This window comes from Seriola aureovittata, chromosome 1 (genome assembly GCF_021018895.1).
Source record: "Seriola aureovittata isolate HTS-2021-v1 ecotype China chromosome 1, ASM2101889v1, whole genome shotgun sequence".
In the NCBI taxonomy this organism is placed as follows: domain Eukaryota; kingdom Metazoa; phylum Chordata; class Actinopteri; order Carangiformes; family Carangidae; genus Seriola; species Seriola aureovittata.
The window spans coordinates 31513379-31531550 of NC_079364.1; the positions used below are offsets into that span (position 1 = coordinate 31513379).

General features: G+C 40.8%; 1 protein-coding gene across 4 annotated transcripts in view; it reads left to right on the plus strand.

Moving 5' to 3' along the window:
* adamts17 (ADAM metallopeptidase with thrombospondin type 1 motif, 17) overlaps positions 1-18172 on the plus strand; it is a 135412-nt gene that overhangs the window by 100390 nt on the left and 16850 nt on the right. For 2 of the 4 annotated variants that reach the window (XM_056378470.1, XM_056378463.1), the window contains exons 15-19: positions 2268-2388; positions 3815-3889; positions 10446-10526; positions 13058-13215; positions 16065-16224. In XM_056378470.1, the coding sequence (XP_056234445.1) occupies positions 2268-2388; positions 3815-3889; positions 10446-10526; positions 13058-13215; positions 16065-16224 (595 nt within the window). The remainder of the gene's footprint in view (positions 1-2267; positions 2389-3814; positions 3890-10445; positions 10527-13057; positions 13216-16064; positions 16225-18172) is intronic. The other 2 variants (XM_056378480.1, XM_056378488.1) reach the window with 1 other exon arrangement.

Consider the following 18172-nt stretch of genomic DNA (forward strand, 5'->3'; position numbering starts at 1 on the left):
TGATTCAGCAAACTGCAGCATGCATTACTTTCTCTTGCACTGTGTGTAGGTTATGGTTGGGATTGGAGTTAGGCATTTAGTTATGATGGTTACAGTTAGGGTAAGGGGGTTTAAGGGAATGTATCATTATATTATTTACAAAATGCATCTAAGAAACTGGATGAAACATTCATTCCTGCTGCAGGTTCCATCTCTGCTTTTAGAGTTGTAAGTTCATTTATAAAACCATGCATGATCTTACATTTCGCACATTAGTGAAACCTTAACCCATTTGCAGTCAGACCCCCGAAGCTTTGCATTGACTTGCTGTAAGATCTCAGGTTAGCTGCCGCTGCATTTGCTTGTAAATCTCCTTTGAAAATATTTGATTTCCTTAAAGAGCTTTTTCAGATGGTCTTTTTATGAGCTTTGATATATTTTATCATAATTGATGTAGTTGTATTGTCATTCATCCACTTTCTTATGTGGATCCTTTTTTGTGACCAATTTCCTCACTGCATGTTAATGTGTTCATGCATATGTGCTTTGCATGTTTCGTCTGAATGTTCACTCAATGAGCACTTTAATCACGTAATTATCCAATCAGTCGATCATGTGTTAGGAGTGCAATGCATAATGCAAAAAATCCTTGGAGCTTAATGTTCATGTTCACATCAAACATCAGAATGGAGAAAAATGTAACTGTGACTTTGACTGTAACATGATGGTGTCAGACGCTGGTCTGAGTGTCTGTCAAACTGCTGATCTCCTGGATTTTCATACACAACAGTCTCTAGAGTTTTTACTCAGAATGGAAAAACAACAAAAAACCATCCAGTGAGCAGCAGCTCTGTGTTGACGAGAGAGGTCACAGGTCAGAGGTCAGAGGAGAATGGACAGACTGGTTGGAGCTGATAGAAAGACTACGGTCAATCAGATAACCACTCTTTACAACTGTGCTGAGCAGAGAAGCTTCAGAGTGAACAACACGCCCAACCTACAACAGCAGAAGACAACGTCAGGTTCCACTTCCTGTCACCAAGAACAGAAACCCGAGGCTGCAGTGGACACAGACTCACCAACACTGGACAGCTGAAGACCTGGTCTGACGGATCTGGATTTGTGCTGAGGCAGCAGATGGTAGTGTCAGAGTCTGAATCCATGAACATGACAGTGAGTTCAGTGAACTTCAGTGACTTTCCCAGTCCCCTGAATCCAGTAGAACACCATTGGGAAGTACTAGATCAAGAGGTCGACAGCATGAATGTGCAGCTGACCGATCTACAGAAATGATGTGACTCAATCATCATGTCAACATGGAGCAGAGTCTCAGAGGAAAGTTTCCAACATCTGGTGGAATCAATGACATGAACAACTGAGGCTGTACCCAGCATTAGTATTATGTTCCTAATAAAGTGCCTGGTGAGTGCGTTTGTGTGCACATGCATTTTCATGATTGTAATTGTCTCCAAGCTCCCATGATCTTCATATACCATTTGTTTGTTGTAGCAATTATATTTTCTTGGAAATGTAATGCCACCAGATACTTTGGCATGGCTGAGGGCAGCGACTGCTTTGTTGTGACATCACAAAGTTCCAGAAGTCCTGACGGCTGGTTTTAAGGCTCAGTTTCTGAATACAGGCTGTGTGCATTTCTCTGTGGACTGAGGCTTTGATACTTTCACAGTATTAATATAGAACCTAAAGCTGCTTTATAATCACACAACACATGGACATCTACCTTTATATTATATTGACTATACTATATTTAAGCATAATGGAGAAGGTTTGGTTTAAGCAGCTAAAAGTTCTTGGATCAGATTCAAGATTAATGGTGGTTGTGGTTAAATATTATTTTAAAAATTCAGTGCTTTATTAAAGAACATGAGGGGATGTCATGACTCATTTAATACATAAGCCAAGATACCATCCTTCCTTAACCTTAACAAACTACCTTAACGTGTGTGACACAAATGATCAGTGTTGTTTCAGTGTACATGTTGGTAAATGTTGACTGAAATTTACCATCCAGAAGTGTTTCAGTCGCTCTAATGAAGGTGTGCTCTTTGTGTGATGATCAAAAATCTGATGCGTATCATTTGGCCAAATCAGATGAATAAAGGCAGATTTTTGCTTAACCTAAAGGTTTAGAGGGAGTCCTGTCATATATTCCTGCAGTGATACAAACTCTCACACACACACACACACACACACGTCAGTTTGTAATACAAAGGCAACTGGTCAGCCTTCTGTTTTACTGTCGCTCTCAAATCTTTTGTTGTGTTCAGAAAATTGGCTGCGATGGCGTCATCGGCTCTTCGGCTAAAGAGGATCGCTGTGGTGTTTGTAACGGAGACGGCCGCTCCTGTAAGATAGTGAGAGGAGACTTCAACCACACCAAAGGAATGGGTGAGTGTGCGTCTGTTTTCATATCCAACCAATATGCTCTGTGCTGATGTATGTAGCTGATATTGGCTTTCTATAGAAAAATCCGGTATCTGATCATTGCCATTCACTGCTGAGGTGATGCACTTTGTTTGGTTTATTATGTTTTTGATCAGATCTACATTGGTTGTCAAAAAGAACCTGAACTTGAACTAATTCTAATGACGTATGTCCCGGTAGTTTCCACCCTGACAAAAATCACTTTCTGATTTTAATATTTGATGTTTCATAGAATTCTTTCGGCCTAAAATGAAATGGTGAAATTTAAAGGTGTCACATGGTGGATGTTTCTGTCTGAAGTCAAACACAGACATCCTGCTGTGTTATCCTTCATCTATACCAGCCTGTCAGGTTTATACTGCAGCAACTGTCATTTCGTTTATAGTCTGTTGCATTGGTTGTAAAAGTGGGTTGTAGTTTATATAAAGGTAAACAATAAGAAGCAATTTAATTTCAGTTTGATGTATTTACCCACTTGGTTGGGTATTGATCTGAGACTAACATCAGGTGTTCAGAACACCAACACCCTACACCCACAGCAGAGGCTTAAAATGCATAGAATATGACATTATCGGACTCACTGCACTCCAGTCTATGTCAGTGGTTACACATGTAGTATAATATAGTGGTCTAGTGCGCTGGAGCACCTTATGTATACTGATAGCAAAAGCAGCAGCAGCAGTTGTATCAGTGTCTCCTCGGGATCAGCAGACATTCTTGTTTTTGTACTTATGGTTCGTATGTACTGCTCTCCATCCCACCTGTTCTGTCTAATGTGTAAACAGCTCAGATATCCAACAGTAAATTAACACGATCATGAATCCTTCAGCGGGGGCCTGGTCTGATCAAATGTGTATAATGTGAGTGCATTACTGTGTCTGTGAGTAAGGTTTGTCATATATCTAACCCATCTCTTTAAAACCAAAACCTCTGGAATAAACCTGCATGTTCACTGCATTATAAATTATACTACAATCAAAGGACATGGTGCACTGAAGCACAGTGTCTGAGCAAATGTACTCTTCTTCTGCATAAGACATAATTGAATGCTAAATACATTATGGATTTTTTTTTTTTTTTTTTGGCTTTGACAATTACTCTGGATTTACAGCTTCTGGTTGGACCGGATACAGCATCACACAGAACCAGAATCTCCTCATTATCACCCTCTTTGCTCTCAGTAATTCTTGATAGTGTGTGGCCAACTGTGATAACGGCTATTTGGGTTATAAATGAATTAATAATCAGCGATTATCTATCACACATCTGAGTCAGAGGAGGGGATAACTGGAATAAAAGGTTGTTAGTGTGTGTGCACATTTGCACACACATGCTGGTGTGGTCCAAAGGACATGTGACCTCCCTTCAACTTCCTTGTCTTGTCCTCCAGTCACCACTAGGCAGTGTAAGAGGGTATCTACCTGTGTGATGGCTAAACCCAGAGCTGTCCCCAAGTGTTTCTCATGTAAGATGCATGCACTGTGTGTGTGTGTGTTTCCTGCACTGCCTGGAGTGTTTTACTGTAGGTAGATGAGAGAAGCAGTTAGCTGTGGGCTCCCCTGGGGGTGTAGTCTGGTTACAGTTACATAACCAGCTGTTTGACCCCGTTACCCCATAACCCAGCCATGAGGAATGCCAGGGACGCATTCCTTTCATCCAAGCTGTTTCCTTCTCCCTGCTACTCCTGCCAAGTGGTAGAGTAATGGTGGGGGGGAGAGGGGGACAGTCGTCTGCAATAAAATGCCTGCCTTTACACTCCTAAATCCAGACCCAGTGCACACATCTGGTTCTGCTACCAGCTTAGGACTTTGACATTTACAGTACCGCATAAAACGTCATACATTTCACATTTGGCATTTGCTTCTTCGAACATCAAATGTGCAGCTTTTAAACCCAGGTGAGCCCATGGCAAGTCTGTGTCTAACCATAGGTGGATGGGCAGGGTGGTGGAGGGTTGATGGATACAGCTGGTTGGCTTTCAGGAGCTTGTGGTGTGTTTGTTCATCGTGGATACAAGTTGCCCAAACGATAAGATCTGCACACGTTCAGTTTCAGCCTGGACTCACAAAATTTTGTGTCATGAACACAATGTCTTGAAATGCAAATTCCACATCTGCACATGAGGATGAATTCTTTTTCCTCGCCATGAAAGGAATATGGAAACAAACAGGCGGTAGACGCACATTGACAGGAATTGCTTAGATGTAGAGCAGCTGCACTCAGCAACTGTTGAGCATTAGGGGGCAGAACGACTCCAACAAACTCTCAGCAAGAAAGTTTTAGCTTATTAAATATCTTTTGGTCGAACCTGTCACCAACCAATTAATGTAACTGCCGCATCTATTAGAAACAGAAACATGACAAGAGTCTTATTTTAAGAGTTGGAAATTATTAGTATTTCAAAGTTTTACTTAAAAGAAAATTTGGCAGATTTCAGCCTGTTGTATTTTCCATTGATCAGGAGCCTCATTTATAACTGTTACATAGGGCCTGAAAGAGGCGTAGACCACTTCACTCACAAGACACCACCTACATCCATAATCAACTCTGACAAATGGAGAAATGCTACTCTATATGATGTATTTTGGAGTTAAATACTGTGTAAGTATTTAGCTATGTACGTGTCTACAGTGTGTAGATACACAAATACAAAGAGGTGAGCTTCAGTGTGTCTGTGCCTCTGCTGGTCAGTTGGTGTTCAACAACGCATTCAAGGCGTCCGCCTCCATGTCTGATCACTTAATTTCATTTGGGAAATTGTCCTGTTTGTTGCATTAACAGCTGCTGCAGACGCCAGCCCTCAAACTTTGTTTGTAACATGCCTCCATGCAACACATGGACAGTGTGTATCAATGTTAATATTGACTATTTATATTATATATTATGTTTTAGGCGGCCTATGAGGCCCACTAAAGTGTGTACAGTTTTATATGTCTGATAACTTTTTAGTGTGTACGCTCACGTACACTTTTAGTATGGATCCTACACACTGTTTTATAAATGAGGCACCTGGTCGTTGTGGTTCTGTGGCTCCTGCTATCTTTGCACTCAGCATCTCTGTTGTAGAGATTTGGGGAAACAAGGATTTGCACAAAACAAGCTGCGCAAATCTTCCACAGCTTTCCAAATAAACAGGATTTTACCACATAAATGTTTTTCTGAGTCTGAATGAAAGTAAACACACGCCACCTGGAACGGCCATGATGGCAAACTTGATTATTGTCATAATAGTCCATGCGACAATCCACTGAAAATAGCTTCCTTACTGCAGTGAAACCATGTAAACACAATGGTGTACATAGAATATGAAAGAGTGGTCAACCGGCAAACTGACCAAAATATAGATCCCTATGGAGTTTTCCTTAATGGTTGTTCCATCTGTCTACTTTCTGTGTTTACTTAGGACCAGACTCACAGACAAGTGTTTAAAATGATTCATGTAAAAATCATCTTCATTCAGAAAGCTTTGAGGCTCTGATATATTGATATCATATCACTGAAGTCCTTATTTCCCTGTATCTCTACAATGGATTTGAGGAGTGCATAGTATGACCCATAGAGTCACAGTGGCCGTATTAATGGGAAATATGCCAGGTTGAATTATAGCATCTAAATAAAATATTCAGTAATTCCGCAGTGCACTTCCAATCAGGTTGGGGGCCAATGAGAGATTAAAGAGTGGGAGGAATTTTATTACTTGGGTAAATGTACTTTCCAACACTGTGGCCACCTGTGCAGAATTCTCAGTTTTTGCAGCATTAGTTTTATGGTGGCCCACTAAGAACAAGACATACACAGAAGCAAAAGCAAAAGCACAAACACTAAGGAAATGCTCTCTGAATCCAAAACTAACTGTACTTCCCTCGAGGGCCCACAGTTCAGAGGCCATTATGAAATAGTATGACATGTTCCTGTCCAGACAGAACTATCCTGTTGTGTTTTCAGTGGATTTTGTTCACCTGTGTTTCCTGCTCAGACCAACTCAACGACAGAGGATCACAGATCTTAGACTTTAAAGGGGACCTATTATGCTTTTCTGGGTTTTCCCATATTTAGTGCATTATATAGGTTTTTGTGCATGTAAATGTTCTACAGAGTCGCAAGGATCAAAGTTTACACCAAAGGGAGGAACTCTCTTGTCTCTTGGTGCAGCCCACCTTTAAGATGGACACCCCCTGCAAGCTAGCCACGCCCCCCAAACAAGGCACAGCACATAACTACTTATAGTGAAGAGTTTTCTCTGTCTGTTCCTCCATTATTTGTATTGTTTTGGTGCGGACGTGTCCACACATAAAAAATCAAAAGGGTTTGTAGTAAAAGTATTCCATTTTATGAATATTGTCATCCGAAGTCTTTGCAGACTGTACAGCGTCTTGATTCACGGCGCTCCTCATATTTCTCCCTCCTTCCGGCTGCCTGACAGTGGGTACGCTTGTTTTCTGCTCAGGATCAGTGTCTTGCTCAAAATGATAAGGCAGAACCGAAGCCGCCACAACCGTGTTTACACAAGACATCTTGCCATGGTAGTTGTGGCAAGCTGACCAATCAGAGCACACTGGGCTTCAAAGGGGGGAGGGAGGCCTTAAAGAGCCCTGAGTTCTAACGGAAGATTTCAGACAGAGGGTGAAGAGAGTACAGTATAAAACGTATATAGAAATGAAAATAATGTCTTTTCAGAACATTAAAGCATGTAAATCTATTTTAGTCAACACCAAGAGTGAAATGATGAACACTAAAAATGGCAATAATAGGTGCTCTTTAAGCACCGCTAGCAGAATATATTCATTATTTAAATATTTTGACAATAATCAGTATTTAGCCAGTTCTGAACTTGTGTGCCCCACCTAAAAATTATGTATTAATTGGCCTATATTTATATCTTTTGCTGCCTCATCCATGATTCCAGATAATAAATAATGAGTAATGAGATAAGACAATGTTATAGCCTGATAGCTATAAGATAGACATATGAGATCTCAATCCACACACCAGATATAGGTGCTGCATTCCTCTTGATATTTGTGTTTTCAATTTTGGGAGCATTTCCTTGATGTTTGAGCTTTTGTAAATGTGGTGTCTTTAGGAGCCACAGTGATATTTGCCTTTGTATCCAAGAACTGGATTCTTAAGTATAGCTCACTACTGTGTTACATCAAACACACAAAAATAAAATGGATTTACTGAACACTGAAACCAAATGCTGTCATGTATGGCACAGGGAAAGTGCCAAAATTCAGACTACTGAGAAATTAGAGGAGTGTATGTCTATGTTGAGGCCACTGATTTAGTCACTGTGGCCAGAGGTGGTAAATGGCGAGCTACCCAATTGCCGAGCAAGACAATTCATTTAACCAAGCCTGGTAACTCACATTCCTGCCTCGGCAGCTTAATCAAAACCCGACTTTACTGGTCATTAGCAATGCTAGGCTAGCCACTTGCATAGCTAGGCTAGCTCACAAACAGACATGGAGACGTGGCATGCGATGAAGACAGCATAGTGGCAGGCTCATGCTGGGAAATGACAGTACTCACATTCACGCACTACGAGGAATTTGCATTTCAGGCTTCGGGTTCATGTGACAACATTTTTGCTGTTGTCTTGTCAGTGTGTCTGTGTGTGATGTCACCCAAAACTGGCTGTCAGTCACTGTCAGAAGCAACTGCGTCCTCCTACTGTATAACTGTGTGCTGTGTACCAACTGTGTGTTGTTGGTAAGTATGAAGTCATATCGGTGTCTGAAACTGTGAAGCACTGTACTGTGAAATAATGTTGGGCATTATTGTGTACCGGAAACAAAGCAGCTCATTCGAATCACACTTGCCAGTTAAATGTATGTACTGTATATATTTTCCTGGAGCACAAACCAATATGAGAATGTATTTTGGAAAACTTTAAATTTAACCACCCGCTCTGTTCAGACACTATCAATCTTAGCCGAAGTTAAAAGTTTTTTTTTTTTCTCAATCTGAATATTTTCAGTTTTGGCCATCATTTCCATCAGGTACAGTATTATTTTATAAGACTGTCCTCTAATGTCTCAAAAACAGCCTATGTTTGCATTTAACTAACAAAGACATCAAGTGGCATCTGAATTATGACTGTTGGTGAATGGAGCCGACTGCTCTCTAAGCCTAACCAGTGTAGCAGGTACCATCAGACAGTGCTGTTCTGCTGATACGGCCATGAGATAGAAAACACTCACATGGGTCATTTTTGACTTCTTGCATTTCACTCACCAGCTTCATTTCTCTCATTTACCGTACGTACATGGGGCAACCGTATGTGTGATTAAACGGGTTTAAAGATAAGTGCACTTTATTGGCCCTGCACAGTCTCACTCACACAGGTGTTCTGGATGAGTGGAGCCCAGGTGAAAGTTAGACAGAGTCAAACTCTATGAGTGAACAAATTGAATATGTTAATACAAATGAAGGTGTGAGTTTGTTGCACTGTGACAGGTGTAGCAGATGTCAACCGCCTCTACACACTGACCACACAGTGCTGAGAGGAGCTTTAACGCTGTATAAGTGAAGTGTCACAGCAGTAGAAGTGAGGATGAAGGTGAAGATTGAGTAAATTATCCAGATTATCTGTTCTGCTTCCTGGTTCGGTTTTGAACTGTTTTGCTTCTTTTTGTGGTTGTACGCTTATGTATGAGTATTTTAAGATGGATTATATCTGTTTCTCTACAACATTGTTGTGATGTGGTGTTGCCACAGATGCAGAGCTGTGTGTAACAGAGACTGTCTGCTCCCAAATCTCAGCTGTAAAGACGCTGAGGGAAACGTTATCATAACCAATGAGAATGATGGCCAAAGTAGCAGAAATAAGACTGAAAATGAGCGTGCTCTTCTATGACTTTCTGTAACATCATCTGGTATTTATATGCTAACCCCCAACACTCCGTAGACACAGTTATTGGTAATATAATAGAATAATAGCTGTCAGACTGATCTGCTTTGTGTTGAAATAATGCCCAACAAGTAAAGCAGAAGTATGCTGTGTGTGGAGAAGGGCTGGTGGCTGGTTGTGTGACAGAGATGCAACAATTAGCAAGTAGAATATTGTAATCCGTAATGAACAGTAGTCTATGTGTTTGATGGTGGTGTTATAACACCATCATTTCTCTATAATATTTAATCATAAAAATACTTTTGCATTAACTTTGTAGTTTAACAGTGTTTTTTCTTTTGTTTTTAATATTTATGACATGACAGACTTTCTCCCAGCCTGTCTCCTAACCTAATTTGCATGACAAATGTCTCCAGGTTTTATTAGGTGTTGCAAAGAATAACAATTAAAGCTGTAAGAACATTAATTCTGTAAGTAACATGCCAAAAGCCCAAAATCAAATTTGGCTGGCGTCTGATCAATGTTCTCTCTGTTTTCCACCAAAGATCCTTTGTGATTTTGAAGAAGCAACACTCTGTAACACCACTGTACAACTTGTCATGTGTCAGATATTTATTTAATCTAAAATTAATATTTAATATCTTCTGTCGTTTATCTCATTTTCAGTATCATTCAGTATTATTTAAGCTGCCACTAAAATGATGTTTTTGTCTTTTGAGTATTCAGAAATTACAGATCTCAACTGAACTGAATTTGAGTTTTAGTCATTTTAACATTTGTTACTAATGTTTAAATGTAAACCTTGATTGAAATTTGATTTAATATTCAGATTGAAAACTAGATTCAGATAACTAAAATACAATCACACCCTCACTTTTTAGTCTCTTTAGGTTTATTTACAAAGAGGTGAAAATGTATGGAAACCAATGGATAGACATTTTGAAGGAAAAACTTTAAAACACTTAAAGCCACAACTAAAAAAAAAAACACTAGAACATGTAAATATAAATATGAATATATGTGATATGATGAGGGAGTGAATTCAGTGGTGTAGTGGATAGAGCATCTCTGATACAGACACAGACGTCACCAGCCCATCCCTGTCTCCATGTCCACCGGTGTATGACTCTGAGTGTGTTTTCACCTCATGTTTCTGTCTTTCTGTCAGGCTACATCGAGGCCGTGGTTATCCCCGCAGGAGCCAGGAGAATCAAAGTTGTGGAGGACAAACCTTCACATAGCTTTCTGGGTAATGATGCATGTGTTTTACAGGGTGTACTTCAGAGCCTTGAGAATGATCACACAAACACAAGAAACATGTTTCTTTCTCCATGTTTCTTTCCTTTCTGCAGTATCATTACAGTGTTTACACACAACTACTTTAGTGCCAGGATACTACTGTGCATTCATATGATCCCATTGGGTCCCATTCCATTGGATGGAAAACATGGTGGCTTTTCTGGAGACACTTGGAAGTCTGGAAACACAAATACTCAGTAAAAATCAGGTTTGAAGGGGAAAACTGAGCACACACGTTATTTTACATCTAACCCCAACACCTAGTTGTTAACAGTGATCAGGACTTTAGTAGAGGAATGATGTTAACATTTGGTGATTGATCCGGTCCATAGCTGAATTGAAGTGAGCGGATAATGTTTATTCCCTCTGATTACTTTTTCATGGCTAAGCTGAAATAACACTCACATGCCATGTGTATGTTGAAAGAGTTAAGCGACATTTATAGAAACGAATATGGGATGGTTGGATAGTGTTGGAAATCCCTCCTGCTACACCTGTTGACCATGGCATGTGGGTGGGGGGGGTTAAAGTTATGCATGTAAAAATATACTGGCAGCAGTTGAAGTAACTCCTCACCATTCAAACCCTAATCTGTCTATTCACATTCAAGCAAGTAAGATAATCTTTTTGGTTCAGCCCACTTCGACCTTTGTCGGGCCAGCGCTGGGACAGCTGACTGCAGGGTTAACATGGCTCCCTGGTCAGCTCAACACTCTCTGAGAGGAGAGAGAGGAGCTGAAGATGCAAACTGCTCTGAGATTTTTGATTTAACCCCTTAAAAAGTCACTTTAGCATTTGATCAACACATGATATGACCCATCCACCAGACAACAGTTTATCCTTCTGCCCAGCACCTCAGATACTTTAACCAGATACAGATGGAGAGCACAGGTTTTGTTTTGGTCTCTGTATGAGGACGATGAGACTGAATCTGACAAGCTCACTGTGAGGACAAGACTCTGGACACTGGTCACTGGACCTCTCTCAAAATGTTGAACTGTAACTTTAACCTAAACCTCAACCAGATACAAAACACAAAAGTGATTGGATCCCTGTGCAGTATCACTAAGATGTTAAATTATTCAAAACTGTGTCATGACACAATAATTGTATTATTTTTTGTATTATTGTGAGACTTCATGAAGATGGAGAGGAGACACCAGAGTCAGTAGGCTGCTGAACATGAGCTGAAACAGTTACAGCAGTGGTTAGGAGGAATAGGAAGATCCCTACAGCCAATAAACAGAAGGCGAAAAGTGACACCAAGCACAATTCGCTGTTTGTAAGCGCTTCTGACTTGGTACAAGGATTATCTGTGGGAACTGATCAGACAGAGTGAAGGACACTGCATTAAGTCAACCTCCACCGTCGGCCACATAGAAGAAAACCATTTGCTCACAAAACTGCAAGATCTTTTCACAAAGTGTTGTACAGGACCTGAAAAGAAGCCTGATGATATTGGTCCCATATTCTTTGGTCAGATGAGACCAAGATGAAAGATGAGTTTGTTTGGATCAGACGGGGTGCAGCATGTTTGGAGTGGACCAGGCCGGTGACTGCTTACTGCCGATTGTGAAACACGGAGGTTGGAGTTACTGATAGGGGGCTGCATTAGTGCAAAATGTGTAAGGGAGATGATATTAATAGATGATACTTTGAATGCATGTTCTTTGACCCAAATACCGAATGAAAAAAAAAGATTCCCAGACAGGAGAGGAATTTTCCAACTCTACAATCATCCCATACTCACTGCAAAAATCAAATCTTTTAAAGAAGAAAAAAGTAGAAACTGACCTGACCTGCCAGGTATGTCCCCTGACTTGAATCCAGTAGAACACCATTGGAGTATTTTAAAGTGGAAGGAAGAGCAACAAAGAGCAGCTGTGAAAAAGCAGAACATCATCCACACCCAGGAGGACTGGAAAACAAAGCCAGACACACAAAACATTTTAAAGAATAAAGGAAAGGTATCTATTGAAATGAATGAAACTTTAATACGAACCTTTTATTATATTAATCAGTCAAACATTTCTGATTTCAAATTAATGGGCCTTATTCTTCTTGGATAAAAACAAATAAAATTGTATTGAATAGCCCGGGTTTGTCATTACTGACCATGTTAGTGATATTGACTCAGTTTGGTTGGATACTGTAGGTGGCTTCATGTGCTAGGATTTATCATTGCTGTCACCATATACTGAATGTAGCAGACGATGTGAAATTGTTGCCATTTCAATTTGGGTTTCACTGTCTGCCCTGTTGAGTCTCCAGTGTAAACACTACAACTTTTCATGAACTGAAATTCGACAAATACACAGAGAATGCACTGTTCACGCGTTCAAGTCTGTTTGACCAGGACAACCAGGAACTAACCTGTGATATGAGCAGTAGTAGTTAAAATGGGTCAGGTGTTCATTCCGTGTCAAACACAGGGTTTCTGCGTTAAGGTGTTACCTCTGACCTCCTGTGTCTTCCTCACAGCCCTCAAAGACTCCAGTAAGAGATCCATCAACAGTGACTGGAAGATTGAGCTTCCAGGAGAGTTTGAACTGGCCGGGACCACGGTGCGCTACGTCAGAAGGGGACTGTGGGAGAAGATGTCTGCCAAGGGACCCACTAAGACCCCCTTACACCTGATGGTAAACACATCAGTCCCTCTGTTCTTTGTTAATATATCACAGTGCACCTTTAATTACACAGTACATCTATCAGACTGGCTGAGAGTGGTGTAAAGTCAGCTATCAGCCATGAAACATCAGTCCTCTGACAAAGGTTTATTCTCAACAGCAGTATAATCAATTAGATTCTAAAGATAGAGTTTGTAAATGAAAAAGCCATTCATGGTGCTCCAGTGTCTAGGGATGTTTACATTGCATTCTGGGAACGGTCTGAAGGGGGAGCAGAGTGAGTTTAGAGAAAAAACAAAATCAGTTGGACTCTTGTTTAGGGCTTCATATTGTAAACTAAATGAGCTTTTATACATTAGTCAAATACAATAGAGCATGTCCATCACATACGTGGTAGACAAAATCTAACAAGTGCGTATCTAATTTTTAGGTAAAAGTCAGTATGACTTCATTGCAGATCAGTTCAAATGCTGCCAAGAGATGCTAAACAACCTTTACCCTGCAAATTGACACATTTCATAGGCTCTCTGTATTTTCTGATGCTCTTTTTACACCAAAGATTAGTGCATATAAGTTGTTTTTTTAAACTATACCATCCACTCACCGAGTCAAAATGACAAAAAAGAAAAATATGTGATGTCAGTGATTTTGACCATGACAAGATTGTTGGCGTCAGACGGCTGGTTTGACTGTTTCTCAAACAGTCTCTTGAGGTTTTACTCAGAATGGAGCAAAAACAAAAAAAAGACCATCCAGTGAGCAGCAGCTCTGTGTTGATAAGAGAGGTCAGAGGTCAGACTGGTTGGAAGCTCACAGAAGGTCTACAGTTACTCAGATAACCACCGTGGTGAGCAGAAAAGCATCAGAGTGAACAACACGTTGAACCTTGAGGTGATGCTAATGCGTACTTTTATCACGTTTGGACTACTGTAATTCTCCGTCTTAACAAATCTTCCCTTCTCATTTACAATCTGTCCAAAACGCTGCTGCAAGGCTTTTAACAGGATCCAACAGATTGTCACATATGACCCGTATTTCAACCTCCCTGCACTGACTACAGGTTCATTTTAGAATCCGTTTGAACATTTCAGTGCTCACTCTTAATGCATGGCCGGGCTCGGCAGTATCACTGACCTTCTACACCTCCACTCCATGAGCCCAACTCCTAGATCCTCTACCCAGGGTTCTCTAAGTGAGTGTATATCCACACTTGATGCGATCAAAAGAACACACACAGTCACCCCGTGCGGAGCTGGAGACATGGCTGAACAGCCGATTACACTATTGGGCATAGCTGTAAGGCAGTGGTCTGCGCTCTAATGGAAGCTAATGAATCTCATGTCAAGGATATCCATGACTAACAGTGCCTTCTTTAATGGACTTTTGTGTCTGTTGGTGACACTGAGCTTACTGCTGATGCTACGTCATGGATTTTACCACATTACAAACCTCCACATATTATCAGGCCGTCTGAGTCACTAAAGACCTGCTTCCAGTTGGGATTTTGTTTGTTTCATGTGTTGTATCAGGAAACACTCCCTTTCCCTTTTAGAAAAGCAGCTTTTTCTTAGGAACTGGTTTAAAATAACATCACTGCGCTGGCAGATTTTCTTGCCTGGTTTTCAGATAATCATTCTTTCATTAAAGACATTAGATGAATATTTTCACAGTGTGTGTTTGTGTCAGATATTCAATATATATATAGTTTTAGTAAAGGGTTCTTGTTTGTGACTTGGGCTGCTGTTCTTGCACATGGTCAGCAGCTGTTTTACATTTCAGTTTTTCTCTTCTTTTAGTACGAGTAGAAGCATACTGTAGTGTTTCCCATGAAGAAGACAAAGAAATATTATCTGGCTTTAACCGACAGAAAAACCTTACTCAGGCTACTGTCGGTCACAGCCAATGACAAAGCAAGAAAAAAGAGGTTAGACCTGTGAACTAACAAGGCTGACCGTGTGGCCAGCGTTCAAGAGAGGAGGTTTATTTAGGAGAAAGCCATTCTTTGTATCCATGTTCATCTAACTGCGCGAAAAGCAGAAAAGAAGGAGTGCTCCTTGGCTGCAAGAACAATGATGGATGTTAATGACATAAAGTATTAAGAGAAGTAAGATAAGAGTTTGAATAATTTACAACTTAATTTGAACAACCCTGGTCATGCTGTGCAGCAGTTTTAAATCTTTGCAAGTCTACCTCAATACAATGCTCAGAGGGGATATTCTGTATATGTAGGAGTGTTTTCTCTGGTCCATACTGTCCATGAAGAGATCCTGTTGTGTCACGACTACACTGTAAGGAAGGGAGGATGAAATCCACAATCCTCCTTCTGTGCAGAGCTAATTTGGTGACAATCACACTGTATTTCCTGTAACTCCCACTGGTTTGCCGGTGGAGAGCAGCAGCAGAGATTTGGTTTACATCAGAGTCAGTGGCTTAAATAAGACTCAAACAGGAATACACTAAACTTCAGACATTCAGGTGGAAGTTAGAGACGTACTGAGAGCTGAACACAGATAGACCTTTGAAAAAAGACCTTTTCTCTGTAGTCTTTAATACAGACACACAAATTTATACCCAGAAGACACACAACTATCCCCTGCTGTGAGGCTGCAGTGGAAGCACACGTCATCATGGCACGGCACGGCACGGCACGGCACGGCACGGCACGGCACGGCTGGAGAGGACCAACCCGGGCCCTTGGAAGAACCTTATTAGTGTCGATTTACTGTTGAAATGGAAGCAATCACTGTAAACCTGGATAGGTTTGCTTTCTACTGTTGACCGCGAAAACACTGAACATTAGTTTGACAAACAAAGATAAAAGGCAGATGAGGCGTAGCTAAACCTCTCTCTCGTGTTCCCAGGTTCTGCTCTTCCACGACCAGAGCTACGGGATCCACTACGAGTACACGGTGTCTCTGAACACGTCTCAGGACAGGAGCAGCGAGGAGCAGAGGGAACAGGAGTATCTCTACATCTGGACTCACAGCAGCTGGCAGGACTGTACTGTCCAATGTGGAGGAGGTAACACACACATACACACACACACACACATTTGCACTGAGATTTACATTCAAACCATGAGTCACGGTTGTGCGCACACATCATTGCATAATGCCATGTAAAATACAGTCTCTGTGGGGAAATCAGTTTGTCTCAACAGTAAAATCCTGTTCGGTTACAGCAATGATAATATTTGTATAAATGTCATCTGGTTTATTTTTCTCTGAATGGCCTTTGCCAAGGTTTCCACCATATGTGTTTATGTTTTTGGGAAGTTTCTCCTTGTTTTCTCAGAGAGATCAGATGGGGTCAGGAACCATTAGACGATGTGACTTCGGAGCCGATCTGTCTCGTCGTGTTCTGTCAAATCAGAACACGATGAAACCGAGCTGAGAGTTAAGACGTCTTTATTAGAGAGGTTTGGTTGGCAACAGTTAGAAAACATAGTCCAGACATTCGGAAATGCAGACTTTGATGACATTGAAGATAAAATAAATGTAACATGAAATGTTATAAAAATATTACAATAGTTTAATCAAAACAAGAAGAATGAAGTCTTGTTCCTACTAAAGAATCAGTTCTGACTTTACTTCTGTACAACAGAGAACGAAGGAGGAAGCAGTGTCCCAAATCTTACCTTCTTCAGCCTCCTCTCACACACTTCGCTTCTGGAAACTTTCTGACACTCGGGGCTGAGTAGGAAGTAGGATAACCACAAGAGCAACACCGGGATGCCTTTGGGTCCGAGTTTACTTCCTACCAGCTGTTGACTGCAAACAACAACAGCCATTTCTAAAGTGAAGCTTGTGTTTGAAACTATAGGAGGTGGTGTACGGGCAACTAGTAGACCAGATGTTTGTGTGCTAGTGCGTGTGTGCTCTGAACAACAACGGAAGACGCCTGAGCGTCCGACCGAGTCGCCAAATATTTTTTTACTATATTATTATTCACCAACATCAATATCTTTTAAAGCCTCAGATGTAGAAATGAATTAAATCAGGTGTGTCAGTGTTTTGTCTGCTCGCCACATTCAGCCCATCTAACACCGAAGAGATCGTTATCTCATAAGACATTGATCTCATAATTATCAGCTCTGGTTCTTGTTATTATGAGACAAAGATCAAACTACAACATGTAACCACGGATTCCTGCTGAAAAAAAAAACAAGCATTAGTTACATCAGCTGTGTGTTTACAGGACCCGATCAGTTACTTAATAAGGTGTGTGTTCTGGATGTCAAATCATACATCTACACGGGACGTCAAGTCTGTTCCACCACTGAGAGGTGATGTGCCGAGCTGTGGTGGTCTCACCCCCCCTGCTGCTCCACTGGCTTCTAATCCAGAAGCACCTGACCTCATCTCCTGGATAAAATAATCACATCATTTCTCCTAATAATGACTGAGTCATGATCACAAGAAAATCTCTGTGTTTTTTTTTTTCTTTGCCTGTACATAGAGCTGCGCCGTGTTGCCACCTATCAACAGTCCCTGATGGTCCAGCAAGAAAAACTCACTCTCTCGTCAGAACTTTGCTTATAGTGAAGACTGCATAAACATCATTTTTGCCTGAGTTGAACTGAGTTGCTTCACTTGGCATCACTGCAATACCTTAGAATCAGTATATTTGCTTATGTCTTATATTCTTGTAAATATGACTTATTATAATAGCTCATACAAAGTACAAGGATATAATAGTTTCAAGTGTCCTCTGAAGAGTTCTTTTACATACAGACTAATCAGAAAATCATGTGGCAGCATGTAGAGCATGCAAGAGGTTCAGAGGTTTGTTTGTTTGTTTTTTCACCAAATATGAGAATGGCAAAGAAATGTAATCAAAGCCTTGGACCATATCGTGATTGCTAGTGTCATGCAGTGAGGTAAAGGCTCAGACACCATGAATCTCCTGGGATGATCCCTCAAAAGAACTTGTACACTTTACAGAGAACGGTGCAGAAAATGGTGCAAAA